The 19284-nt window shown below is 30.0% G+C and overlaps 3 protein-coding genes across 5 annotated transcripts; 1 reads left to right on the forward strand and 2 right to left on the reverse strand.

Annotated features, from left to right (window-relative positions):
- Positions 1–326: 326 nt before the first annotated feature.
- On the reverse strand, positions 327–7386 carry LOC126846098 (bumetanide-sensitive sodium-(potassium)-chloride cotransporter). Of its 3 annotated transcripts, none has more exons than XM_050585228.1 (20): positions 7113–7386; positions 6910–6948; positions 6050–6327; positions 5821–5974; positions 5410–5759; positions 5220–5334; positions 5019–5158; positions 4610–4771; positions 4257–4497; positions 4069–4190; positions 3809–3944; positions 3542–3753; positions 3223–3464; positions 2962–3137; positions 2750–2891; positions 2577–2686; positions 2219–2333; positions 1980–2125; positions 1789–1894; positions 327–1726 (listed from the first exon to the last, which is right to left on the reverse strand). In XM_050585228.1, the coding sequence occupies exons 3-20, from the start codon at positions 6311–6313 to the stop codon at positions 1591–1593; spliced, it is 3069 nt and encodes a 1022-aa protein (XP_050441185.1). In that variant the 5' UTR covers positions 6314–6327; positions 6910–6948; positions 7113–7386; the 3' UTR covers positions 327–1590. The 3 variants fall into 3 exon arrangements, with proteins under 3 accessions (XP_050441185.1, XP_050441186.1, XP_050441187.1); XM_050585230.1 differs by having other exon boundaries at positions 328–1726; positions 2750–2888; positions 7113–7385; XM_050585229.1 differs by lacking the exon at positions 6910–6948.
- Positions 7387–7521: 135 nt separating this feature from the next.
- Positions 7522–11613, forward strand: LOC126846100 (immediate early response 3-interacting protein 1). The gene is made up of 3 exons (XM_050585232.1): positions 7522–7769; positions 7866–7961; positions 11378–11613. Exons 1-3 carry the CDS (start codon positions 7679–7681, stop codon positions 11431–11433), a joined length of 243 nt encoding a protein of 80 aa, XP_050441189.1. The 5' UTR covers positions 7522–7678; the 3' UTR covers positions 11434–11613.
- Positions 11614–12418: 805 nt separating this feature from the next.
- Positions 12419–14152, reverse strand: LOC126846099 (pro-resilin-like). The gene is made up of 2 exons (XM_050585231.1): positions 14012–14152; positions 12419–13289 (listed from the first exon to the last, which is right to left on the reverse strand). The coding sequence occupies exons 1-2, from the start codon at positions 14027–14029 to the stop codon at positions 12633–12635; spliced, it is 675 nt and encodes a 224-aa protein (XP_050441188.1). The 5' UTR covers positions 14030–14152; the 3' UTR covers positions 12419–12632.
- Between the last annotated feature and the right edge of the window lie 5132 nt (positions 14153–19284).

Raw genomic sequence — 19284 nt, forward strand, 5'->3', positions numbered from 1 at the left:
GTAAGCAGATTTGATAAACCGTTTTAACTATGTCTTCGTATAGTTATTATCAAATATACTTAAATCATTATTTCCATAAACATCACAAAAATAAAAAAAATGCTATAAGTATCAATAAATTGTGTTTATTTTAAAAAATGAGAGAAAATCTAACACTAATAATTTTTTAAGAATTTGTCTTTTTTTCCGTGGGTAAAAGTGTCTTAATCAACTAAATATTACTTACAAACAAAAGAGTATAATATAATAATTTATTATTTTATTATAATAAAAAAAAAAGTAATATATTACTAAAAAAGTATACATATTAAAAAAATGTATAGTTAGATTTACTTTTTTATTGAGCATAAATTGAGCAATTGTACACGGGTAAAAATATTAACAAAAAATATATATTATTATTATTTAATTATTAAAAATAAATGTATTTATTGATTTAATCACAGATCTCGATTCTTAATTTAGTTTTACGTATTAATTTTAATTTAAATTAGCTAGTCTTTCTTATTTTGTATAAACTATGCAATGGCTAATGCAAAATTCTATGTAGCTTATGTTAAGGGACTCTACCAACATTTTATTAGCATGTTGTCAACATGACTAGATTTTAACTGGTATCTGAGCAGTACAAACAAATATTGGTTTTTATTGTAAACTCTAAATATAAATTTCAAATAAAAATGATTGCGTTATTCATCTGAGACGACAATGGAGAAGAAAAACGGTACATTTTAAGACATCCAAACTGACATTTTATGGATGTATTCAATCAGAGGTTAAAACTAACTCTTTCTTTAAGCAAATATTTAATAAAAATATATCTCGTTTTATTTTTAAGTTAAAGCTGTTTTTTAAAAATATTTTTAAGTTATACTGGCAAATAATGATGGTTATTGTCCACTGGAAGTGAAACAATTAGCAGTACTATGTTATTGTACAATATTAAATACATAAAAATAATGTTACAAAATTATTAATGTAAGTACAGTCAATATTTTTCGTTAGTGTTTTATAACATAATAATATAACACATAATATATTAACTATTATGTTCAAAATAGATTATTAGGATATACAATATCACACTGCTTACACAAAATAAATTGTTTCGCGAAATCCTAATCCTAAACAAGTTATTACAGGCACATATAGGAATTATTTAAGTAATTTAATTTATAGCAAATTTATGAAAAAATGTAAACAAAAACTGAATATTACTTATTGATGTGTGAGATGATGATTTATTTACTTTTTTTTTGTAGCTAATTGCGAATTTTTTGTGTAAATAAATTTAAAAGCTAAAATGCAATTTAAAAAAAAAAACTGAGAAATTATTGTGAGTGAAAATAAAATAAAAAGATAATTTTAATAGTTAAAAAATATTTATAATAATACAATGTATTATACTTTTAAAAATATATAAAGTAAGTAAAAGTAATTAAATTGAATTTAAGAATGATATGTCTTGTACCATATTATAATAAAATGTTCTTCTTTTTGATTTTTAAAAAAAACAGTATTTTTGTTAGGATAACTAATATCACTTTACCGGTGATTAATAGAGGAACAATGTGTCGAGCTTACCGAAGCTCATGAATAAAATGTTAGTACGGAGCTTTGGTTTCCTCGTACCAACAAAAACGGTGGCATACCTTGTGTGAGCGTCTCTAACCAAGACATGTACAATGGTGCTGGTACAACATTTTTTCTTGGCATTGGTAAAGTCCTAAATGTTTCGCATTAAGTTAACATGAATTATTTATAAACACATTAGTTTCTAAGACTTACATTACGATTAGATTGGCTTCCTGAGAGTTTTCTAAAAGTAGTTCTCTTAATCGGAGGTGACGATTTGTTTTTTCTTTCATAGCAGTTAATTCAGATTCGCTTATACCTATTAAAAAAAAATATTAAAAAATTTGAAAATAAATAGAGTTACGTTTTTTATTTCTTAGTATTAGACTAGCTTTTTTTTATACCCTCATTATTTTGTCCTTTAGGCTTATAACTTTTAATTAGACTAGTGTAAAATGCTAGCGTTTCTTCGTGAGGTTTTCTCAATAGATCCGTTATCACCAACAAATCAGAATAGTCAATGCGGAATTTGGCCAAGAGACTAGCAATACTGGAAAAAAACAAGTTTGTTTATTTGTTATTATATATAATTATCAAATATTAAAAACAAACCAAAGCTTAAAAATTTCACAAATACACTAACCTTCGTTGTTCAAATTCTAATTGGTCTTTTTTATTGGCAATTGTAAATACTCGTAACTTGCATGAGGACCAATTTCCTCGTGTGCTAATGATGTATGGCAACAATAGTGTAAGACCTATTATTGTTAACAATTATTATTTTTAATACACATTAAATTAAATCAATGAAAATATCCTTTTTTTATATTGTAAAAATTAGGGTGGTCCTCATTTTACGTTTAAAGGAATTTTAATGAATACAACAAACTTTAAATATGTTCGAAATAAATAAATAATAGACTACCAACATAGTAAAGTCTCAATTTTGATGTTGTACACTATATTTCACTAAACCCAAAATAAGCTATACAAGATCTTACCTCCATCATCGTATAACCACCAAACATCGATAGTTCCTTTTTTCTGTTTACGTTGAAACCTCGTAATATCGTAGATAGTTTCTTTTGGCAAATCATAACCATCAGTACCCCTAAATACATTATTGTTGCATTGAAATAAAACACATTTTTTTCTTATGCAAATTAATACATACTTAACAATATTAGCTTTTTGATTTTTAGATACTTTATGCTTTTCAGCAATATCTTCATTAGGATTTTTGTACACCGGATATGAAGTTTTAGCTAATAATTCACTGTCTTCTTCGCTATCATCACCAATATCATGCTTTTCTGCTGAAACAGTTATCTTCATTAAAATTAATTTTTAACTGTTGAAAAAGCTTAAGTTGACGATTTTACATACCCACAGTGGACATTGACTGTGATCTACTATGCAAAAATGGTTCTTCCGAAATAAATGAAGTTTTACGATTAACAATCATGTCCAATTGATTTTCATCTATGAGAATCGAGTTTGAGTAGTTAAGACCTGATTTTACACGTAATATACATACTCCCATATGAATATCTAAAGCTTTGCTGTTTGGTAAAAAAAAAAAAACATTAAATAAAATATTTAAAAAAAAAACATATACTAAATAATAAAATAATCCAAAATACATACTGAAGAACATTAAAATACATATTTAAATCATTGGTACTGCATTTGAACCAGTTTGTCTTGTAACCTAACATTACAATATTTGGCTTAAGTTTACCCAGGCCAACGGTTTGCATAAGACTTTTTGCACCATCTTCAAAATTAGTACCATCTATTTGTACATAAAACCCTTTGATTTTATGGTAATTTAACCAATTATTGGCACGTTTCGAATATATTTCTAATAGTTTTTGAGAAGTAGGAGTCTAATAAATATAAAATTCAGGCGAGTTAGCATAACTAATCAATTACATTGTTTAATTATTTGAAAAAATACACATACTTTGATCATATTACCACAAACGAGTAATGAAAGGTTTTTGGTAATTAGGTGAGCAAAATCAGTCAATGGCGGCCTGGATGATGGCATTCCCGTTAAAACGAGAAGTTGTGGTCTAAAATTTTTTACATGATCTTCCACCCTGATTAAACTATGAACAGCAATCAACGCTTGCTTGTATGTTTGAGCTTGAGTGCTGGTTCCCCAATTCACATCTGAGTATTAAATCACAATAAAGTAAAAGTCGCTTGTTAACTAAATAATATCTACCTGGTTTTTGGTAAGATACTATCAAATAAAGAGCTAATATAGCTACTAATGTCACCAGTGCTATCCACCAACAAATGACAAACATTAAAACTACACATAACATTGATCCCGCTAAACTAAGCCACATATTATACAGCTGAAATAAAATAAATATTCAACAAAATAAAAATTATGGACAATTATCTTAAAAGCCAAATTATATTTATAAAAAGAAAATTTAATTTACAAGTATCAAATTAAACATTTAGCAAATTATTTACCTTAAACGTAGGCCTCCATCCAATTGGTTTGACCAAAGACGCATGAAATGTACTAAAATTAATCAGTGCATAAACGCTCAGCATGACATTAGATATTGAAGGCAATATTGTGTTTAAGTCACCTAGAACATTTCATTAGAAATAAATTGTTTAGCTACAACAAATCATTATTTAGAATCAAGACTTACCTGGGAGAATAAAAAGCAAAACGATTATCGTTGCTAATACATCAGCTCTAATTGGTTCTCCCGACTTGGTACTAAATCCAAACCATGAAAGATTGTTGTACAGTTTGTCATTACATAACATTTGGAAAACTTTTGGAGCGGCTAAAAAGGAAGAAAACGATGCTGTCAATGTTGAAGCCAAAACTGAAGCATAAACTAATGGACTATACAACGCTATGATCCCAATAGTATGATTTACTGCCTAAAAACAATTAACATACATACAAAAATTATATAAATACATGTTATTAAAAACACGCATGCTATCTAATAGACATTATACATAAATATTTAGTTATATTATGTTTATTTACATAGAGTTTGTTTGGCGAGTCACAACTTGAAATTGTACTGAACTTATTTGAAACACTTTGGTCACCAAGTGTTGAGCCAACTATGAATGCCAGGCCAATATATACAGAAGACGAAATGAAAATAGAAGTTAATGAACCCCTTGGTATTGCTCTTAATGAATCCTGCAAAAATCAAAATAACATTATTAACTCCATGAAAGAACAAAAGATTGTAAAAGCCAAAAATGAAGTGCTAAGTTTAATGAAAACAATTATTAGTTGAACGATTAAATTACAATTAAAGCGAGGGCTAAAAGAGGACTTTTCACTGTTTTTCACACTGTAATATTTATTTGTAATAATAATAATAATAATATATTATAATACTATTGTATTATAATAGAATATAGAATTTAGCTTAAATGTTTACTTTCAGCTCTCCCGATTTATTTGTTCCCGCTAAAAAACCAGACGCAGCCGGGAAGAAAACAGCAAATCCACACCAAAAGCTTTTAAACCAGTCTTCAACAGATTCAAAATTTTTAAACAAGTTATGATTGATTGCAGTCCCTGTAATTAATGTAATATTATAATATTAATTCACGAGAAAATAATTATTTTTCACACTTACAACTAAATCCGATAAATCCCAGATCTTTTTCATATTTGGTCTGAGGTCCTACAATTGCCCCGATAAGCACATTCAAAATAGCTATGACAATAAGAACCAATACTGCGGCATGAATCTGTGGATAAACCATATTATCAAGTAAAAAAATCAAAATAATATTAAAATAATACAGTTAACATTATTTACAAACCTGGATACGGGAACGTATTCCGCCAAGAGTTGCACATAACAACGCAGCTGTAAATCCGATTCCCAATAACCTCATATCTTGTACACCACCGTCCATAATAGACCAGTTGGCAGAGGTCATCAATATTTGCACCATTTCACAGAACCCGACTAAATGCATAGCACACGCCGCAGCTAACGCTATAGAATATATAACACCAATACACGCTCCGAATTCTGGTCCAAGGGAACGAGATATCATAAAATAAGTGCCACCTTCTTTCAATACGCCGTTTGTACTAATTGCCGACATAGACAATGCAGTTATTGTAGTTATAGCGCCACCGAAAAAGATAATGACAATGCCTGAAACTATACACAAACATTAACTATAGTTATGAAAAATAAAAATATAATTAATAAGAAAAAATACCTAAGCCGGTAGTACAAACAACCCAGGCTAATCGGAGAAACAACATAAGACCCCATATCTGCACTAAATTTCGAATAAGAACACCTTGGATCCAACCTTGTTCGTGTTTTCTCAGTACTGGTCTACTCGGCTCGTTTTCTTGAGCCAGCATCTTCTACAATATTAACACATATTTCATTGAATCCAATATTATATATACATAGGCAATAGATAAATTTAAAAATTATACTTTTTCAGCCATATCATTATTATGCAATTCGTCAAGAGTGGGCCTACAAGCAACATGCACAGACATGATGTTTCTATAATTATCCAAACGTGGTAACGCTTCTCGCGTCAATTGTCGGAAACTTCTATATTTGTTGTCATCGGAAGATGCACTATCTAATCGCACTCTATGAGGTTCACTGTCAACTAAGTTGACTTGAAACCTTGTACGCTTTGAGTCTGTGACGACACTTTTAAGTTCAACTTCATCTTGGGTACTATCCATTTTTTATCTCTTGCCTGTAAATAAAAAAAATGTTTAATCAAACTAAAATAATTTTAAAGTATCTAGTCAACATTGTAAAACTATAACTGATGATTTGCTTCAGACTTAAACTATATGAGTAAAAAATGACGTAAGCGCAATCATGTAATAACATACTTTTGTGTAGTACCAGCTATATCAAGTTTAAAATATTGTATTCATCATTAGCAAATTAGAAATAGATTACTCAAGTATACTGATTTTACACTACAAGTATGAATTAACCTTATAAATTATAAGTGTACAAAACAAAGTATTTAAACTATTTACCTTCATAATAATTTTAAAAAATAAGCAATTCATTAAACAAGTATTTTTTAAATATTTAACATCTTATAATATTAAAAAAAAGTTATCCTGTGCTGCCCACGGCATTTTTATAATAATAAAAAAAAAGGTATATATATATTTAATTAATTATCTAAACGATTAAAAATTGTATTCATAATTTAACGACTATTAATAATATCTTACTTTGTATAAAAAAAAACTCATTTAATAGTTAATTAATAATTTTTGCTTTTGATAATAATTTAATAAATTATAAGTGTACTTACGTTTAATAAGAAAAAAAAATAACTGAAGAAGTTTTAAATCTAAAAAATAGGTCAATGTTTAAAATGAATATAAACAGAAATTTAAACTACATATCATGTTTGATTGAAATCGACATGTTTAGCTTATTATAAATACATATGTACACGATCAAAATGCACATTTAATATTTATAGCAATGCCCTTTAGTTAAACATTGACATACCAAAAGGCTTCGTTTTGTTTAAAGTCAAACCAAGTTCAAGAAACGATAGAGTCGCCGAAAAACCATTTAACGCACGTGCACATATAAATTTGAATTTGAAAATGTATTTTTGAGACCATTTTTAGCGCATTTTTTCCCTCTCGTTTTGTCGCAAGAAAGAACAAGCCGTTTACTGGAAAAATTGAACAAAATTAAGGTTTTTTTTCCCTGGGCAGGTATATACAAAATACAAATAACTAATAATTCTATTCAGCAGTCGTCGACACTATCATTTATCACTCACCGAAAAATTGTTTAGGTTATGATCACGAACAAGAGATGTGCTTGCATGGAAGAAGTTTCCCCGCCTTTTCGTTTTCAAAATAAAATCGTTGTTATCACATACCGACAAACTGATAATTCGGACACGTAACGTGATAACAAGTGACGGAAAAATAATAAATATAATATTTGCAATTTCCATTATTGGTGCTGTGAGCTGTTGTTAAATTTGGTTAGCTGACACTTAAGTGTAGTTGTGTTAAAATTTCTGATTTTCGTGCCGTTTTTCGGTCCAGCGAACCGATATGGGATTTTCCTTGTGGACTTTACTGGAGGCTGCGTTGTTGTGTTTGAACGCTGTTTGTATTCTGAACGAAGAACGTGTAATGGCCAAATGTAAGTGAAATGATCAATTGCCAAATGTCTTTTAAGCAATAATACCTATGATTTTAATCGTTATGTTTTAACAAATGTTTGACATTAATTGCTTAGATGGATGGTCGACAGTAAACCAGGATTTTCAGGATACCACGTCGGCGAAAATGCAAATACTTACTCTCATAAAATCGATACGAACCGTGGTTAAATGTATGTAATAGTATTATGGTTTCTACTCTTATATTTTACATTAGTTATTATTGTTTTGAAAGACTAGGTATTTGTACTACATGTATTTACACAACCTACAGTCCTCACAATGTAAACAACTTGAATTATTTTCTTAAGAAACATCCGAAATAACCAAGATCTAAATAAATCATTCTAGGTAACACATTATGATGTTCTATTAACATCCAAATAATATTTTTAATTATTTGGCTTTACGAATAAATAAATAAAAATTTTAAATTTGATTAATAATTTTTGATAAAAAAAAACCAAGTTTAACGTATTTTACGTTACAAATTATTATATTAATTAATTATTATATCATTATAAGTACCTATACTAAATAAGTGTACTAGTCAAAACACTCAAATAAAAATAATTAAAGCCATTTAAATTACACTATCACAATATTGTTTGTAATACTAAAAATCCAAATGTCATAAACAAAAAAAAACATATCCTTTAAACAAAATCTGCTTTTTTAATCAAATATAAGATATAATAATAAGTAACAGTAACTTGATTTAAAATAAATGCAAGCATTGCTACCCAAAATGCATGGAAATAAAATTGAAAATGATTACGTTCACATAAAACTTTGTAAACGTTATCAATTCCAGAATAAATTAATATTTAAATTGTAATAGCATTTGTGACCATATCTTAAGATAGGCATTTTGTACTTTAAATAATATTTTGCTGTTTAAGCTAGGAGAGCCATGTTTAATAATATAAGATAATATAAGATGTCTTACATTATGTTTATGAATTTACAATCAATTTGTCGTTTTTGCGGTAAATAGGTTGGAAAATAATTAAACTGATCGAATCACAATCATAATTAGTAACGCAAATGTTTAGTTGCTTTCGAATTATTCATTTTTTAAATTCAAAATTGATTTATTTAGATGTCATTTTTATTGTCAAACTACTTGGCAGTTAGTTTATGTTTTTGTTTGCTCTCAATAATTTAGCAGTTCCTTCCATAACCACTAGGTATTGTTACGTGTTTGATATTTTACATTTATAGGTACAGAATACCTACTATTAACAAAACCTTATACATACATGCATTTTTTTCACTATTCTCTTATTGGGTTAAATGATAGCATTTTAACATCAGTTAAATTGTATTATTATAATTTGTACATAACATTTTATAAAATATGTAAATTTTGTTTAATTATACAATACACAACAGTTGTCCCTTAATGAACAGTATAAAGCCATACAAATGAAGGACTTAGAAGGCATTGAGAATTTAGGAAATGCAAATTCCCTATTCACCCTTCTCCCAGTAAAATGTCTAATAGTTGTTAAAAATATATTTTCATTATTTAAATCGATGTCCATGAGTTTTATAATTACTTTAGCAATATGTTCTACTATAAAAAGTGATAGCGATCTTATTGCTCATTAAAATGACTTATGGTAATTTGTAAAATAATTAACTTCAGTGCTAGCGCAAGGTTTCACAAAGTCAAGCTGGAAAGCAGAAGCATATCCAGTTGGGGCTTAGGGAAAAAACTGGATAGATTAATTTCTAATGCATTGGTCATTGGGTTCTATTTACTATTTTCATTGACAATTTTTTGTGTAAAATTATATACGGATTTTCTGCTTACTGGGATACTTCAAAAATTATAAGGTCACCCTCTAAAAATAGTTCACTGCGAGCGTGACTCCTTGTAATGTAAAATAAATCCTTATAGCCTCTCATGTATGTATGATAATCTCATTTTTGAAATCCTAGTTACGTCACTGCTCATTATGGCCTTTATGAAAATGTCGCACACTATTTTTTAAATAATTTTGTGTAGGTAATTTTTGACAAAAAAATTTAGAGTTAATATTTTATTTTGTATAGGTATAAATATAAATATAATAGCATATTAATGACGATTTTTTATTAAAATAATTTTTGTGTCAAATTCTCATAGCAAACCATTTGAAAGGTTTCCTAGTAAAAGTTGCCTTTGGAGTAAAATATTTTATTCGGAATACCATTCGTCACACATGTTAAAAAATATCAAAATGCTTAAAAAGTATGTTGGGTTTTGAATGGCGTGATTAGACTTTAACCAAGACTTTTACCAATAATTAACTGCAATTAACCCAAAAATCTGAAGGAGACTTGAGCCTCACCAAATGGGAATTAAATCAAACGATGCTATTTTATTATTATTTTTATCTAAAATCTTGAATAATTTGGGAAGATTTCTTCCTCTTAAATCTCTACCCTATGTCAATGAATTGTATTTTATTTCCGATTCAAAAATTTAGTTAGATCATTTATAGAGCTTTGTGTACATTAGTTAGGTACAACATTTGAGAGCGGTTTATTGAAATAAAGGGTAATTATTTAATCATATCTCCTTCATTGCAATAATTGATATTGCATTTTTTAGCTGGTGTCTTAAATCTTTTTAATAACATTGCAAAATAAGCTAAACAATTGGAGTTTTAAAAATAATCTCTTTAATATAATAATGCCTCAAAATACGACTTGCCAAAATGTTAAGGGCAACAGTTTTCGTTGCAAGACATGTGCCCCTGCTCGCCTGATTAACTTATATATTTCACCCTAGAATTATATTCATGGCACAACCCAAACGAAACTACTAAAATATCTCGATAAGGTTTCACCATGTATCTTGTTAAAACAAATACAAATTAAAATTCCTTAACACGAACGGTAAATTTAAAAATTAAGCAAATATGTTTGTACCAATTTGGCTGTCAAATCCAACAATTATCTTGTTTTTATTGTACATTTATGTTTCTCGCTTTTCCACCATAAAGTAACCATGATACATGTAATCTGATTGATTTACATGTGTATATATTATAATTTTATTAATCTATTGTCTCGATACACCTTGTTAGATAATACCTAATGTATTGCTCGCGGGACAGAATACAGTAGTATGACTAACGTCTCGACCCTTTCGTGCCAGAGTTGTACAAATATGTATTATTATTATTATTATTATTATTATAGCGCTGGTAATATTGTTATTATTTATTAGGTATTATGCTCGACGTTACACAAATCTCTAATTTTAATGATTTTTAATGACGGAACGAACGGCCATATCTCGTACTTACTCGGAACTGGGTCATCGCGAAAATTAATTTTAAGATTTAACGTGTAGATATATACTTGTATACTGTTAGTGTGTACAATTTTGTGAATGTATATTATGTTCCCTAGGCCATATAAATGCGCTGTGGACGTAATCGCGCATTATTATAAGCGTTATATAATTTTGAACTCTACGGCGTTTCCGTAGTTGTACAGTTGCACCGCGTGTCTCAACTTTGGACAAAATATGTTCCATTCGTCTTAAACTAGCCAAGCGAATAAGTTATTTTTTTATTTTTTTTTGTTTCAGACCCGTTGATAATTATCAACCTGCTCATCATACTCGTTAAGGCCATTACCGGATAGAATGCAAAAAAAAACCTCTTCTTTTTTTGCAAATGTTTATTAATTGTACAATTTTTTTTTTTAACTCGTGTAATCTATACTTATTTGTTTGCCCGTACGGTTTAATATTGTTTTGATATATTATATGTGTATATTATATTAAGTTTAATAATAATAAAAGCGTTTATTTTTCTTTTACAACCGGCCTTCTTATTAATACACACCTGTTGACCAAAATATTGTATAATATATAAACATACAATGCATACTTGTATGTTATTATTGTTCACTAGCGGTTGAAATCGAATATTATAATTGTATACATTGTGTATAATAATAATTAGGCGTGTGTGCCAAATGAACATAGATTATTTTATTTATTATTATTAACGATTGGAAACGGTGGTAAGAGTGTAATCCATACACGTACACGTGAAGTATGAAGCAATTTTCGCGACATACAGCTAATTTAATTTGTTATTTACAACCGGTTTATATGTATGTACAATGTACATGATAATAATATTATTATTATTATGTACATAATATATGATTTTTTATTAGGTACACCGAATCTAAATTATTAGGGCTTGATAAAATTTCTCAATATACGACTACACAATATATACTGTAACCTAAAATGGCAAACGTCAACACTCCGGTACATTTTTATGAGGAGCCATATAGTGACCTCGGCCACAGGTCTTAATCAATTTCTGTATATTTTGTGGTTTTACCGAGCCATTACCACTACCGAGATTCACTGGTTTTTTGGGTGCCAAAATTCTAAATGTAATGGCCGACTACAATTCGAACGATTCATGCAACTTGGCATAAGCGACTCAATTTCTATAATATACTACCTTAACTATCGTCGTATAAGTGTGTAAAGAAAAAGATTAGTTTTTTTCCAGCGCCCATGTACATGGACAGCTATATTTTTAGCCTATAAATATATTATCTAGATATAGTATAAGTATGGCTAAGCACGTTTGGACTACACATGTAACAAAACACTCAAGAATTATATATTACAAAATGAAATATAAAAAAAAAATGTAAACAATAAAATTGTAGTTCTTTTACTGGTTGGCTGAGAAACGACATCCTAGTGGTTGTAGGTCTTTTGTAAAAGATACTCAAGACGCCGAGTAAAAGAACATGGTTGGATGTGGTGGTGGCGAATACGAGGGATGACGAATAATTAATAATTAACGTTATTAGTATGACCCTGAGGGGGCACCGTAGGATGAGGACGGCCTGGAGGGGGCACCGTAGCTGGAGGACGGGTATCCGCCGCCGGACGAATATCCGCCGGATTGTTTGAATTGTGCCACTTGGATGGCGGGTTTCACTCCTTCGAAGTCGAGTCCGACAACGCGGCTGGAGTACGATGAGGAGGGTACTCCGTATGAAGACGACGGGGCGCCGTAAGAGGATGACGGGGCTCCGTACGAGGAAGACGGGGCGCCGTACGAGGAAGACGGGGCTCCGTAAGAGGAGGACGGGGCGCCGTACGACGACGATGGGTATCCACCGGACGAGGAGGATTCGTCCTTGAGCACGATCTGCTTGATCTGCTCGAGCAGTTGTGGGTCGACGTATTGGCCTTCGTATGTGGACGGTCCCGAGGAGACCGGTACATAGCTACCGCCGCTGGAATAGCCGCTTCCGCCGCTGGGGTAGCCGCTTCCGCCGCTGGAGTAACCGCTTCCGCCGCTGGAGTAACCACTTCCGCCGCTGGAGTAGCCGCCTCCGCCGCTGGAGTAGCCGCTTCCGCCGCCGAAGCTGGAGCCGAATGATGATGATGGCCGACTGTAACTGTAGCCACTTGGTGGCTCAGCGGAGGTCATGGCAATGGCGGCGACAACAAAGCACTAAAAGTCATACGGTTGTGAAGTTTTAAAAATTAAAAAATAGCGTTTTGATTTTTACACTAATCATCAATAGAATATTAAAACGGAATTGGCCACTGTTAAACAATCATTATTTGTTTATTTTAAAGGGCGTGATGAAGTTTTTTTTTAATTTTCATGTTGAGTTGCATACATTCGATCAAAAATCACCAAATTAAACAATTCAATGACTTAAAAAATTAAATATTTTAGATGGCTAGCATTTTTACTTTTTAGCTTGTACATTTTATGTACTGCACTGGACTTATGATGATTTTTTATTTAACAAGTTAGCTACCAAAAAGACGTTACTCAATGAATTTATATTTATAATTTAACACTCCATCATTCTTATTTAAAGCCAAACTTGGGACTTGTTAAACTTTTAACTTATAAATACTAGTCACGCTTAGGTTTTAATATTTATATTGATTTTAAAATAAAACCATCAATGTAACTTAACACTTAACAGTGTACTAAACAAAGGGTGAATGCGAGTTATAATTACAAATAAATAGTTTATACATTTTTGAGTTTATGAAATAAACACATATTTAAACATTAACAACTAACACATATGTAAAAATTGTAGATTTTTTATAAAATGTTAGAATAAATGGTTGTTAAAATATTAAGAACTGGACGGCGGGGTTTAAAAAAAAATATGTCTTTAAAATAGTTAATAAAAAAAAAACTTTACTTACCAATACGAATCCGTTCATTTTGTTGATATTTGTGAACTTATATATAATATATAAATTAAACTTATTAAAAATACACACAAACGCGTGTTATGTTTCACGTTAGTCACTGAACTTACAACGAGTATTGAATAGCTACATGTAATTGCTCTGGTGTTTTATACAACCACCACCCACCTGCAGGACAAGGCGCGCAGTTTGGTAGGGAACGAAAATGAAAGGAATGAATATTGTAAATCTCTTTTCACAGATTCCCAGACTAGTAATTACATTATACCTCAATATAAAGTGATTGTAGATGTTTGGTTAAAAAAAAAAAAAATATGTATACACGACGGTTTAGCCTGCGTTTGCAGGCAATCCGGGTTAATCATCTATAATATAATAATATTGTTAAAAAATATTATTCACCTCAGTTATGCAACAGTAATGCCGGTCAAAGGGAAGACAGACTACAGGTGTGCGGGGCCTGAAGTATTGGCTATAACATTGCCATAATATAGTAGATACTAGGTAGAGTAGGTACCCGAGAGAACAGCAACAACTTAAATGACTTTTCAACTTGTATTTAGTTTACCGTTTTTGTACTGTCCAAAATGTATTAAATATGCAATTTCTGTTTTTCAACTGAAAATATGGACAATTCAATGGATAAAATATGCTTTCGGCTCTGAACACATAATTATTTAGGTATGGTTTACAAACTTTGGCGTATCTATATCCATTATCTGTACATGGAGTATACTTAACACTTACCCATAAATATATTATCAGTTTAGTCATTAATGAAAGAATTTTAATGATATATCAATGATTCGTACGTTTATTTGTTTGCCTATCAAACAATAACAATTATAATAATAATCATTATTGATCACGATGCACGTATAGATCCCAATAAATTTATTGTTGTGAGATTCTTTTGATCTAAAGAAAATTTATCATTGAGGTGTCGTCTTATATCATATTATATTAACTACATATTATAGAGATGGATTTATTAGAGTTAGAACTTGATTTAACAACTACCCAGACAGCAATAAAAAAAAAATTAAGTTAATAAGTTTCAAAATGTTGATTTTGTTTTTTGACATTTAAAAAATATTATAAAATCATGTTTTGTAAGGAGTATATATATGTTTAAAAGCTATTATTAAACAAAATGTTGCTTAAAAATTAAAACTTTATCCTTTTATTTAAAATATATAACTTAAACAATGGAAATATTTTCATAATACTTGAACAACATTTTTGAAACATTTAATTATCTGTCATTTTAAAATACTAATAAACTTTGACAACATCTATGACAAAATAATGTAATTACTAATTGCACTAAATTCTGAAAAAAGAGAACTTGCATTGTACTTGATACACAACAAATTTTAGTCTTAATTTTGTATTACCATTTAATGCTAAATTTATATTTTGTATTTAATACCAAAACATTAAACAAATATTATACTGAATTATAGCAGTAATATTTCCCACCAAACCTAAATGAAAAATTTAACGATAGGTAGGCCGCTATTTAAAGAACATTATTTTGGAAAAAAAACTTTGTATAACGTTCAGTTTAGAAACATGAATAATGATTATAATATGCCAAATAGTTGTCTGTTGTCATAAAATAAAACATGAGTAACTTTTTTTACTTAATAAAAACAAACAAATATTACGTGGATGGCGATATTATGTGAGTTTAGTGAGCGGACAGTGAACTCTATAAGTGATTTAATTATTACTCTCTCCTCTTCGGTGGAACAATAATAATTGGTATGTTCTATATTTTTATTTAATTTTGGGAGACTTTTCTACCACATCAAATAAAGCATCTACCAACTTTTAACTTGTTAACTCAAAGTCTAATGAACATTAGTTAAGAAATAAGACCTACCGCTTTACCCTTACGCAACAGGCAAATCATTTATGTCTGATATATTTAAAATCTATTAAAAAAAATTCAACAATAGCATACAACAAAAAATACCTTCTCAGCTCCGCATCGAAGATAAAACATCTTCTAAAATAAAGTAATGCTATAATATTTCAAATAAGAGTTAAAAGCTATAAAATTGAAATTGAAATAGTTAATAATAAAATATTATCCTAATGGACAATAGGTATTGGGTTTGTGTAGATATAATAATATAGTGTCTGCTTAAAGAGAAAAAAACGTGCAGAGATATTATGGTTTTAATGGGTTACTTAATATTTTAAGTGATAGGTACATATTTTTTATAAATCATAAAAAATGAAAGTATGAATGGGTGTGATATGAAAAATAGTCACTAAGATTTAATAACAAAAATGTTACAAAAAAGGTATAAGCTTAGGCACCTCTCGCATATATATTTTTATTCGGTATAAGTTGAACTAAATGGATCATGGGTGTACAAATGTTTATGGGTCGTCTAACCTTGAGTCATAAATAATAAAGATTACATAAAAACGAATGTAAATGTATTTTATAGGTTTCAGTAAAGTGACGAGCAATATTCTGAAATGATATTCCACTAAAACTGCGATCCATTAAAAAAACATTTTTTATTTTATTTTGTACAGCTTAGGATCATCCTTCATCGACAATACTCAATCGGGTAGAAAGCATGTTAATCTGACGAGGGTTACGTCACACTAGTATGCTTATGAGCTACTATAATTATTACTGAAATGTTGTTTACCCTCAATATTGTTTATGCATCTACACTCTTCTTGGTTGAATCCATATTTATTACCGTTATTAGTATTTAGTTGTAGTGCTATCATGATTACTATTAGTATTTATTACTTGTAATATATGGTATTACTTACAACTTATGTCATGAGGATGAATGCACGTGTGTTATTTTGATTGACGGCAGCATAAAATAAATATTACGCGTGAACAAGCGTTTAATTATCATTATAATACACTTTGTACAAAGTATATTATATGTATGTACATTACATAAAGATTAAAAAAAATATGTTAGGAAAACCAATTGTAAACATGTCCTACTCACATACACAGAACTAAATCCCTCATTATATCATGAAAATTACGAAAATGGTGTTATTTTGTTAAACATGCATTTCCAATTTGTTCGTTTTAAATATTAACATTTGTTTAATTCCACAATAATGTTGTTTAGTTAATTAAATATTATTTCAATAAATGAAATGTCCTACGCTCATGATGTGTACCACACCGCATTGGATTTGGGTTAAAGGGCGATCATCTGCCGGTTTTTGGTTGCGGAACATTCGGTTTTCAAAATAATCTGACCGTGATGTAATTATATTTTTTTGGCGCCTACAAAAACAACACAACCATATGGATGGGTAACGTGTGAAAAATTAATTATGTAAGAAATGCGGCCCACTGGGCAATGATCTTGGTCAACCCGCCGGTGAAAGTAGACCGAAAAAGAGGGAAATGCGCACAGAAAGCAAAAACAAAAAGACGCGTAGCACTAAGAATGTGTACTTTATTAAAATAGATTAACCATGCGGATTGTGCCGAATTCTTCGCAGTGCTTGTTTCTGCTTATGGTCGACCGAGAAGGTAATATATAGGTCGGTTGCACGTATTATTATTGTTGTACATAAATTGCGATGCAAACTCTTGAGTACACAGACTAGTTTACCTACCGTTGGATATTGTTCAACCATATTATAACGGTTGTGTTATTAACAAAATCACGATTCGGTTCTCTCCGGTGTACTCTTATATTGGTCCTGTATTAAAACAATATGCTTACAGCATAAATACTAGGTACGTTAAAACGATATTGATATACTATAAGAAGGCGTTTGAACTGGTTTAATCGTTACTTAACTCGGGCTCCAAAACATTACACGACTATCTCCGGATAATATACTATTAACGTGATTATTACACATTGTTTTTTTTTCCCGAACCAAATAAATCTCTCACGAACAGCGTGTTTCGCACTTGCCGCCGTTGTGATTATAACACCGGAAGACTGTGGCCTGTAAACGCAATGCTCGACTGTTTGCTGTGAACCAGCAGACGGTCTCCGCACAAGTACTACCATAAGACAGTATTATAACAAATGTAAGTCATTCGGTTTTTTTTTTACATGAAAAATTGAATTTAAAAAAAAGTATCGAACACTTTGTATGGCTTTTAACGTCCATTGAAAATGAAACTAAAAATAAAATTGCACAATTAAGAAGCTAGAAAGGTCACGGGTTTTTAGGAATTGTTATAACTTATAATTGTAAATAGTACAATCACAATGGAGTATATTGGAATCGGGCAAGTTACAGGTTTTCAGCAGTTGTTATATCCGAAAGTGATACAATATCATCCAAATAAACGCTTCGATGCGATTTGCGAATCGGGTGATGGTAAAATCATTAAATATCGATAAAAGCATTATATAGGCAAAAACATTATTAAAGTTGCATTTTTAGTGTTATACCGAAAAATGTATATGTTATACACATATGTACCATCAGTCTAATTTTTCAAACGTCAAGTCCTAAAAAAAGCGAAATAAAGGAAAATTGTCTACCCGTTATGGGGAAAAAGGTTAACGATATTTTCTTGAGGTTTCACTGTTTTTTGTTAGTATTATGTCAAATGAATATCTCTAGTTTAGTGAATTTTACTTTAGTTCGTTCGTTTGACTTAGCCCGTTTTCGCTTTACAGACGCATGCTCGTGAACTACCATAATATATCATCCGATAAATACTAATTTGCATTTATATTTGACTCCAACTAAGCAACATCATCACCAATTTATAATATCAAGGTAAAATGTCTACTCTACAGTTTGAACATAACCCTTAATTCAGGGAACATGACAAACGTCTTCAAATTATTTTCGATACGGATATTTGTAATCATGTTGTTATTAAATTTTATAAAAAAAAAGTCACCTTGGCCTAAAATAATTTACACGTGTTCTGCATTGCAAATGATTGACGCCAACAAATTGTTAGTCAATGAATCAACTTGAACAGTAGACACTTTATTATATTATTATTATACAGTATGTTAATAATGTAGCAGTCTATAGGTTGGGGACTAGAATAGGCCTATTAAAAAGTGATTAAAAGGAGGGTAGCAATACTTAAGCACTACTATTGACCATTGGTGATTTTTGTCGCAGAACCAACGGCAATGGAAGGATTTGATAGTGGCAGACAGGATATACTCCAAATACTAGCTAATCAACTGCGATGTGGAAGGAGAAGGACACCGCCACATTAAATTCTTAGTAAAGCAATATATGGATCAAGGTGACGAAGATATGGAAATTAC

The sequence above is a fragment of the Adelges cooleyi genome, unplaced genomic scaffold, assembly GCF_023614345.1.
Source record: "Adelges cooleyi isolate 19-005CV unplaced genomic scaffold, UGA_ACOO_1.1 ACOO_flye_CR_arks_rails_tigmint_CR_PRNA_9, whole genome shotgun sequence".
Taxonomy (NCBI): domain Eukaryota; kingdom Metazoa; phylum Arthropoda; class Insecta; order Hemiptera; family Adelgidae; genus Adelges; species Adelges cooleyi.